The sequence below is a fragment of the Danaus plexippus genome, chromosome 25 (genome assembly GCF_018135715.1).
Source record: "Danaus plexippus chromosome 25, MEX_DaPlex, whole genome shotgun sequence".
Taxonomy (NCBI): domain Eukaryota; kingdom Metazoa; phylum Arthropoda; class Insecta; order Lepidoptera; family Nymphalidae; genus Danaus; species Danaus plexippus.
This window is the reverse complement of record NC_083553.1, coordinates 770,489-780,843: the sequence shown is the minus strand read 5'-3', so window position 1 is coordinate 780,843 and position 10,355 is coordinate 770,489. Positions and strand designations below refer to the sequence as shown.

Below are 10,355 nucleotides of genomic sequence, written 5' to 3'. Positions count from 1 at the left end.
CACCTTTTAATTTGCATGTAAAATAACAAATAATACAGAAAAATCATAATCCATAAATAATAAATACAGATAAAAATTGTTTGTATTGTAAATTCAGATATATTTTTTAAAGTTAAAAATGTCTGAAGATTAATTATCTGGAATTAAAATATCTAAACTACGCTTCCACTTCGTTGTGATGAGTTTTGAATTTCAAATTAAATGTACACATTGGACATGTTCACTTACAATTTTCATCTAAATAAGACGCTCATAAGAGAGCTTAATTTAAATAAAAGCTGTTCTATTAACAAAACGAATTTAAATAAAAAAATCACTGTTATTTTTAACTAGCAAAGTGTATTTAAAATTAGCACTAAATATATTATTATTATTATGGAAGAGGAAATATTTTTTTCTATAATTTCTATTTCATTATTTGTCATTTAAAATATTATCAGAAATAATATTGAACGTCTATACCTGAGTCTACGTAACAAAAAGCTTTGTCATATATTACGCAAAAAGGTATATATATATATATATATATATGTGTGTGTGTGTGTGTGTGATGAGTATTAAATAATTCTATATTTATACATAAGTATTTAAATTATTATCGTAACAGGTACTTTGATAATAATTATCTATATTAAATCACGGCTCCCGCGTTATACTTATGATACGATCAAGTAAATTTAGGTTGAGATAAGGGGGGTACTGTAGCATTGAAAACAACATGACAGAGTACTGTTTAGTACGTTTATACACTTCATATATTCATATATATATGTATATATAGTCACAAGTGTATTAGATTATATATTAATGAGCTATCTTGCGTAACGTCAGTTACATCCTATTAACGAATTAAATTTCTAAACGACATACGATTAAAATTTTTTAAAAAGCACATATGAATAAAGGTCTTTTACTTTTCATTAAAATTTCTTAGCTTAATGAACGAATTTCGTCCTATAAGAAAAAATTCACGTCTTCCACGTGTGACAGAAACAGTGGTCTTACGATGAAAGCTAAAGATAGCATATACAACAGAGGTTGGAAAAGCGATGAGATCAATGGAAGAAAAATCTGCTCTTTATTAAGTTAATGTGAGTGACGACTCTTTACATTGCCTCCCTCTACAGGCTATGATATTTATTAGTCAAATTAGTACTGGAATTTAACGTTGCACTCTGAACTGATAAAAAAAGTCGTAATTTTTTACGTGAATAATGATTTATAGTCAAAAACATAATTAAAACAATTACATAATAACGTTTAGAATTGAAATTCAATATTATTAATTTTAATAACATTTTTAAGGTGCAACTCTATCACTAAAATGCTAGTCACAGAAGAGACGCGTATTATGTAACTTACAATGAGATGCTTCTGAAAATAGATATGAAATATTTAAGTATAACCATATATTTTGTTTGCTGACCGTCACTCACTGTCTTATTGTAAACCAGTAAACAAACCAGTCGTACTTTGTCTTACACGTTTAAAATCTAGTGACAATGTGATTTATAAAATATTTTATAACAACACTTAGATTTGGTAATAAACAAACGAACATTCATATCTATATTAGATTAAGCTTGGAAGTGAAAAACATTGTGTTTATAAAAAAACATCTATTTATATTACGGCTAGATAAATATTCAAACAATAATTTCATTTACAACATTCATATAAAATGTTTATAAAAACTACTTTAAATATATACCAGTTACTTCAAAGACTTACAAACACATTTATATAGCCTATTCATACTAAAGACATGCTTATGCTGTTATAATAATTGTTGTTTAGCATAACACATGCTGAGGATTTTATTTAAATGACATGTAAAACCGTATACTATAGGTCGTATTCGTGAGACGCGTACAATCGCGTCGCATGCGCCTGCGCCGATGTCAGTAGTGCTGTGGCTATTCGCCAGCTAACTTGGCTTACGTTGAGGATTTTTTTTTGTAATTTAACAAATACGTTGTTTTACGTATTAGATGTATTTGTGAAATATATATTATTTTGTTTCATATTTAAAAAAAAATACTTATTTTTTGAATAATTTCTTTAAGCCGAATATTTTCTTTAAAATTAATAAAAAGTTTTTGGTGTATTTAGTAATGTATAAATGTGATAAACGACTGAACCTTCGGAGGACATTGAGGTGATGGTTCATGAGTTTCGGATGAGGGGAAGATGACTTGGACCCGGGAGTTGGATGAGGCTGCTACCCTGGCGACGAGACAAGGCTACTGGCACATCATTCTTTTCTATCTTCTATGTGGTCTCGCGGCGATACCTACTTCGTTTTTAGTTTTCTCCCAGGTAATTCAAGTTGATAAAGAAATTAGCTTTGTATTGATTTTACCCAAAAAAATGAGGTGATTTAAATTATTACAAGTAACAAAAAAACATTTCCGTTATTTTCTGACAATCGGATACTTTCCACGAAAAAATAATAAGTAAAAAAAGTTTAGAAATATATTAAAATTTTATATATAACATAATTTTACATAACAATGTTTATTATAAATTTTCTGTATATATAGATCTTTTGGAAATTAAACAAAAAACGAAAAACTTCTCAAGGTAAGATTTATGCAAATATAAAGAAAAAGCCAAATGTAAACCACAAAATCTTCAACTGTTTTTCAATATTATATATATATATTCAATATATTGTACCCAGTTCAGAGAGTCATCTGTTTATAAAAAGGGCGGAATACGTCACGCAACGCGTATTTCTTTCTAAGTGCCCCTTCAAATTAATGTTCATCTGCGTTTTTCTCTGCGTACTTATAATATCAACTGTCAGAATTTTTTGTTACTTCATTCGTACAAACATCGTAACTAATTCAAGTCTATGGTTATTTTACATATCTATATTTTAAGCTTTATTGATATTTTTTTTATGAATTTTTTGCTAACTAGGACTTAGATTGATTTCAAAACGCAAAAGTTCAAATACGAAATATTATTTTTAAGGTAGTTGCTTTTTTGAATAGCGCTTGTTTCGTGTCGTATACTCTTATTATTTTTCTCGTTTATAAAAAAAACGGGAAATTTTGGATCTCCTCTCTTAATAACATTAACAGATCCGTAAATATTTTAATTACTCTCTAACTATTTACTCACGATTTTAAGTTATTCTCCTCTCGTCGTTCATTTACTCTGTAAAACACAATTACTTAATATTATAAGGACGAGGAAGTATTTCATAAAATTAGGTCAATTAACTTATGTTGACTGTTAGAATGACTGAATCAAGAGTTTGCTTATGATGAATTACGGACAGGGATAAAGATGGAAAACCAGTTTCCAACAACCCAGTAAAGAGGTTGGGTTATATCAGGTGGAAAAAATAGGTGTAAACAGTAACCAAGGACCTAAGAATAGGCTTATGGTTAAATAACAGTTGAAAACAATTGAGAATATGATATGGTCGTCTAAATTTATGAAAAATTCTTCTCCATTTAACATCAAGTTGTAAGCTGAAAGAGTAATACGCCTTTTAATAACTAGACGAACTCTTGGACATGTTAAGTCTAAGTTTCATTCATTAGAATGTATTTTTATCACCATTCATGTACAAAGTTAGTTTTAGTTGAAAGTAGTGATGTAAAACTTGTTTACCTGTCCTTGATCTATTGAACACAATAAACTCTCACCGAGTTTGATTTACATAACAGTACTCTGTACGTGTTTACATACTAGATTTAATTACGATAGGCTACAATTATTTTATAAATTTAAAATATATATATATAGATTCCGAGATACATGTACATTTTTATAATAAAATAAAGATAATAAATATATATCACATATAACTTGATTAAGCTCCTACCATTACGGTTTAAGTCTTCTCAAAATAGAATCAGCCTTTCATGCCCCCCCAATAAAAATATTATATGTATCCGCTTGTAAACTTGTTTAGCATTTAAATAATTACTATTTATATGATAATAAATTAATTTTAATTTTATGTAGGTTCAATTATTAAATCAATTACGTACCTTGAACTAAAATAACTCGGACATTATTAGATCTTGTTATAATTAATGCTGGATAGTGAGAAATATATAACTAACTTTAATACATTCACAAGATTCATTATTTTTATCTTAAATAAATTACTATATTTAAGTAAAAAAGTATTGATACAAATTGAATTTATATAGTACTGAGCATAATTGTTTTTACATACTCAAATATTAAGTCAGGTTTTTGTCACAAAAAATTATTATCTATATTTAGTAAATGGCCACACCAAAACAAAAAACTATGTTACTGTATAAGTTTGAGACAATTTTTTTTGGTTTCTTGCATTAATTAACTTCTCACCGAAATGAATATTAAACCAGACGCATTAAAAATTAAAAAAACATACATAGTAGTAATTAATTCACATTTCGAAACTCAAAAATTGTACCAGGAGAACATAAAAGTCGAAGCGGTTCAATTCAAAAATCAAAATATTTGGTTGACCGCCATAGCATTTTATTAAAATTTTATGTCGTGCATAATATAATGAATCGTAATTTATTTAAAACGGGTCTCGTTAGCGCCAAACTTAACGTGTCCAACGCGAAATGTTGTCTGACAGGATTTTTGATATGTACATATTGCATATACAATTTGTTGTTTACATTTATTTTTTAAATAATTAAAATTTAACAGCCGTTACTTATTGTTCTGGATCTGGACACTGTATTTTTATTATTCCAGGTGTTCACGAACGCCACACCAGTCCACTGGTGTGCTCCGATACCGGAAATTGATGAATTGGATCTTCCAGAGGACGTCGTACTGAACCTCACAGTGCCGGGGGTAGATGGAGTTTACGAGTCCTGTCTCACTTACGACATAGATATAAACGCATTAAACAAAACACTTAAACAAATTACTAACAGGTACATTTTATTATTGTTTTTTGGTCATAAAATATCAACTTAGTACATTTAAAGTTTGTGTACAGCTTCGTTCGACTTTGTATTGGCAGACAGCCAAATAGTTCATTATCATTTTGGCTTCAAAACATATTGATTCGGTGCCCATCGCCTTTATCGTAAAATATATATTACGCTTATTTTAACCCAGCCTATATTCACGTGTAATCAATTACCATTGATATTATATGTTGTAAATATCGATTTGTTTTCGACAGATCCAATAACGTACTACAGGGATCAGTACAGAATGTACTTGAAGATAAACAGGTGATTTTATTTATGTATAAGAATTTGTTAATGTTAAATTGTGTGCGATTTTACACAGTTATTTATTTGTTTTAGATAGAGTCTGTAGGAGATAGTATATTGATGTTGAGGAAGGGACGTGTGTCCTGTAAGAATGGTTGGCAATTTCAAAAAGATCTGTACACTAGGACTTTGGTCACGGAGGTGAGAAATCAAGGATGTAGGTCAAAAATTTGTACAATTTAGTCCGGATAGCATTAATAGTGTTCAAAAGATAAATTATATCTTTAGAAATATCAATTTCGTATAGAAATTTTGGTTTCCTTAACATTTTTCGTTGCAGTTTTCGCTGGTTTGCGACAGAGAGTGGTTACCAAGAACAAGCAACACGCTATTCTGGGTGGGATCTATTTTCGGAAACGTATTCTTCGGGTTATTATCTGACAGGTGTGTTCATAAAAGAGCTCATTGGAATACTCATAAAAGCAAGTAATTTACTTAAACAGTATAGAAAAGCTAATTAAATGGAAAATAAGAAAAATACAAAAGATTTAACTGATTTGACCAATTAAAAAATTTACGTATTCTCAAATACTAGATACGGGCGCAGACCCACGATTCTACTCATGATAACCCTGGAGGTGCCGCTAGCTATCGCCGCTTCATTCCCAGGGAATTATTGGATGTTCATAGTGTTGAGGGTGGCTGGTGGACTGTTCTTCCCAGCGCTTTACCAGTTACCCTTCATATTAGCTTTGGAGCTGATGCCGCCGAAATGGAGAACTTATGCTGGTACGCAGCCTATGAAGGGCTCACGAAACTTATTGTTAATCACTTTATGATTTTTTTTTTATAAATTTTTAAACTTCCATATTATATTAGGTCAATTCGAGGTCTTGTTTTGAAGAGTATGACCTTAATGAGTTACTGTAAATACGACTTAATTGTTGAGCTCTGTCTGAACATAACTCAACAATTAAGGTTGGCTGACTAAGAATCAAGTTATTGTTATATTAAACTATCCCGCCGTGGGTTTTGAACGCGATATTTCTATGGTAACAGGTTCGTTCCTGCGGTACGTCATGGTCATGTCGATAAATTTCACACTGTATGACTTCTTATTAAAATTGAAATTTAATCATTGACTTCTCTTTAATGAAATTGGCTTTTTAATTTTTGTTTCCTTTAATACTTTAGAATTGACGTGAGATAGTTTGATAAAGGCCATATGTTTCTTCAAAGATATTTATAATATTCCGAAAATATATTATATATTGTTATGAAATTGTACACTTTTTTTTATAAAAAACTATATTTTAGAAGATGTTTCTTATTACTAAGAGAACAATTTACTTCGAAACTATGCAAATCAGTCAGACAAATAGATAGTGTTTTGTATAACCGCCATAATACAATCTTCTTTTTGGAATTATCTCTCAGTATTGAGAGGTATTTGCAAATGAATCTCAAATACTTCGTGATGTTGCGTTACGTTTCAGGTATCGTAGTTGGGATGTTGTTTGGAAGCGGTATGTGTCTGCTGGCAATCCTGGCGTGGCTGTTGAGAGATTGGTTTTATCTATCGCTCGCCTCCAGTGTTCCCTTCGTCCTTTTGTTTGGGTTCGTGTTAAACTTGTTTAAGCAATCAAATATCGAATAGAATAGCCTACATCACGTTATATCTAGATTCTACAATATATTGTCCTCCTACAGAAATGTGAGTTTATATTTGGAATTAAATATATGAAGTAAGAAGTGCACCTCATTAACTTCATGAAATAAAGATTTTGTTTCAGGCAATGAGTCAGGTTCCGCAATGATTTAAAATATTATTCAAGAATTTACCATAATAACTTTAAAGTTCAGTACAACAGAGACTATTATCTTTCTTATTATATCCTATTTCAACCCTATTGTTACAGATATTACTGGCTTATTCCCGAATCACCACGCTGGTTAGTGGGGAGAGGACGTATTGCTGATGCAGAGAAAGTTCTCAGAGAACTTGCTAGAAGAAATGGTATCCGTTTGGACAGTGGCTTTCTAATAGAATTACATGTAAGAATTATGAAGTTGGTCGTAAATTTTTTTTATATAAGTGGCTTTTTTAATATTATGTACTTATTACAGAAAAAGGTGAAAAACGATGACGACGAAGCACAAATTACAATCTTACGTAACGGTCAGGTTTTGTCGCCACAAACGAAGGAATTGAAGCAAAGAAAGAATGAAATGATTGCGTACAAACCAACAATCATAATAAGTGAAGTACACGAGGAAGATGATAAAACTGACCACATAGCTGAAGAAGAAACAAGAAATATTAATATTATAAAACTTGCAGACACTAAAAGTGATACAGAAGAAGAGCTGAGTCCCAACGACAGAAATGAAATCCTACAACCAATTGACAAATCAAAAATACATACATTGAGACGAAAATCGATGCAATTGGTGAACAAGATCTTACTGAAAGAAGAGGAAGAGGATATCTTAGAAAGAAATCGGTTAGATGACCAAAACTCCGAAGGAGATTGCAAGGCTTCTCCCCTTGATATATTCAAATATCCTAATTTAAGAAGGAAGTTCTTTTTGCTCACTGTCAATTGGATAGCAATAGGCGTTGTGTACAACGGTCTGAGTTACAATACACCAAACTTGGGCGTGGACGATTATCTGGCATTCTTTATAGGTACGGCCATTTTATTTAACTTGCACATTAATATACACAGAGATGAAACTTCTCAGCGGTCCATGGATTCACCGTGCGGGAGCCGGGTCCATCGCGTTGCAGGGAGAGGAGCTTCAACAGTGCCTGGGACTTACGACCCTGGTGTAGGTTAAAGGGGTTTCTATCAAACGAGCATTAAGTACTCACCTTCACCGTCCAAGCTCCTCTCTGTTACTAACACAGTTTACTTCTTAACTTGAATTTTGGTTTATTTTTTGTCTGTAGTTTCTTAGGATAGTTTTTCGTTTCTCTCGAGTAATAACAACCGATTCTCATGATGTTTCCAGGAGGTTTAGTGGAACTGCCATCATATTTCATTGCCTGGAAGTCCATGGAACGGTTCGGGCGGCGGTGGGTGTTGTTCTGCTTTGTCAACGTTGGTGGAGTTGCTTGTTTATGTTGTGCGCTAGTGCCAGAAGGTAAACGATGAAGTTATTTTGAAAGTGAAAGACTACACCTCCAAAATATGCATATTTCTTAAACTTGTAAAAATTTTTATCAATTGGTGACATTTTTTAAACTTTTTATCAGTTCTTCAGTGCTTGAATTGGTAAAAAATATACATTATTTTATTAAATTATCCAAATAGAAAAAAACATGAATTGAATTGACAATTGAAGGAGATTTTTTAAAATATTACGTAGTCCAAATTTTTCTACACAATTTAAATGCAAGGTTTTCAAAAGCACAGGTTCACATCAAATATTATTCTATACTAGTCGATTAATATTAATTACTTCTAGCTTGGCCGTGGGTGACAGTGTTTCTGGCGATGCTGGGTCGTCTCTGTGCAGCGGCCTCTTTCTCTGTGTTCTATGTGCACATAGGTGAACTTCTGCCCACAGTTCTAAGAGCACAGGCCATGGCGTGCGCGTCTTTCATAGCCGGAATAGGACTGTTGGCCTGCCCGTATATTGTGTCTTTGGTGGGTATCCGATCAGATAGTTTTCGTAAAAAAAAAGAAAATTTAAATATTTTTAACATCAAAAGTGTGTTCCCTATTAGCATTTTATGCTCGGAAAATATTTTTTTAAGACTTCCTATAGGTTAAATACAATCAAATTTAAAAATGATTTTTTATTCGCAGAGGTGTTAATGAAGCTTTCTTTACCCTGTTTTGTGGCTTATAAGTATGGCAACACAAACTTCTACATTACTCTACAACGTGAAACCGCTTTCTTCCTAGTTAAACAAGTGTTTTACGTCAGCTTTGTTTCTAGGCCTCCTTGTCGAGGGACCTGCCCTTGGTCATCATGGGCGTGTTGAGTTTGTTTGCGGGAGTCATCACATTATTCCTCCCGGAAACTCTCAACCAGCCGTTACCCCAGACCCTGGGGGATGGAGAATTGTTCGGTCGAGATTTTAAAGTACTAAGCTGTGTTGAGAAAAACCTTGAATAAATCGTTAAATATGAGTCGAAGAAACAGATTAATCGCGAAAACCATTCTATGTTATGTGTCCATATAAAATATTTACAATCACTACACTAAAAACATTGATGCATTTAAAAGGTTCCATCTAAGTTACAGCAGCAATTCTTGCAACTAATGTAAAGAAACCGGAAGGGAGACGCGATGTTTTCGCGTGTAAAATACATCGGCTTTGTCTGTTCCTCTTTATATATATTAATTATATTTAAACAATTCACGCCCTCTAATTGTGTAAATATTAAAACAGTATTATTATTATTAAAAAAACACCAAAAAAAAACTTAATCAGCAATTTTAGTCGTATTACTAATTGATAATAAAATAGTTAATGAATTTTTTTTATGAAATAGTTGCCAGAAATATATAGGGTAAATGGATTTTTTTTTTAGCATAAATTAAGATAAATTGTGGAACATGTTGGGAATTTATTTTTGCACATTAATTAAAAATAACATATTATGTAAATATATCATTATATGTTTATGTCGGTATGTCTAGTCAGAAAAAAATTGTGAATCTTTTTGTACTCGTATTATATCCGATTATATCCTGATTGAGTTTGAAACTACATTTTATTAACGAATATATATTGTGACCTTCAGTTTTATTCAATACCCATAAAATTGCAATACTAATATTGCAACACTTAAAATTTTTATTGTATCTAACATTATCGCTGCATTCATTTAAATGAAACTAAGGTTTTCGGATATAACAACGCTTTTTTATTATTTTACTTACGGGACACTTTCGTGATCACGGCTTACTGCAAAGTAACCGAAACGTCGGGGTTACGTAGTTTGTAAAGTAATAAAAAAACCTTAGTTTTATTTAAAATTATGTCTTGCTATTTAAAATTTTATAAAATGGTTACTTAATTTATATCTTTATAAAAAAAGTTAATGAGGTTAAAGGTCAGAGTCGAAATAAGCTATAAGTATTTATTTTTAATAAACTTAATATATAATTTTATATTCATACTATTTTGTAACAGTTTATTTT

At 31.2% G+C, this 10,355-nt stretch overlaps 1 protein-coding gene across 4 annotated transcripts; it reads left to right on the top strand.

Moving 5' to 3' along the window:
• The first annotated feature begins 1,905 nt into the window (after window positions 1–1,905).
• On the top strand, window positions 1,906–10,336 carry LOC133318704 (organic cation transporter 1-like). 4 transcript variants are annotated; one of them, XM_061524582.1, is made up of 13 exons: window positions 1,906–2,319; window positions 4,723–4,907; window positions 5,162–5,213; window positions 5,289–5,396; window positions 5,536–5,639; window positions 5,791–5,984; window positions 6,692–6,812; window positions 7,115–7,250; window positions 7,323–7,455; window positions 7,537–7,884; window positions 8,211–8,342; window positions 8,667–8,848; window positions 9,144–10,336. In XM_061524582.1, the coding sequence occupies exons 1-13, from the start codon at window positions 2,191–2,193 to the stop codon at window positions 9,321–9,323; spliced, it is 2,004 nt and encodes a 667-aa protein (XP_061380566.1). In that variant the 5' UTR covers window positions 1,906–2,190; the 3' UTR covers window positions 9,324–10,336. The 4 variants fall into 4 exon arrangements, with proteins under 4 accessions (XP_061380566.1, XP_061380567.1, XP_061380565.1 ...); XM_061524583.1 differs by having other exon boundaries at window positions 1,907–2,319; window positions 7,323–7,884; window positions 9,011–9,347; XM_061524581.1 differs by having other exon boundaries at window positions 1,908–2,319; window positions 7,323–7,884.
• Window positions 10,337–10,355: the final 19 nt, after the last annotated feature.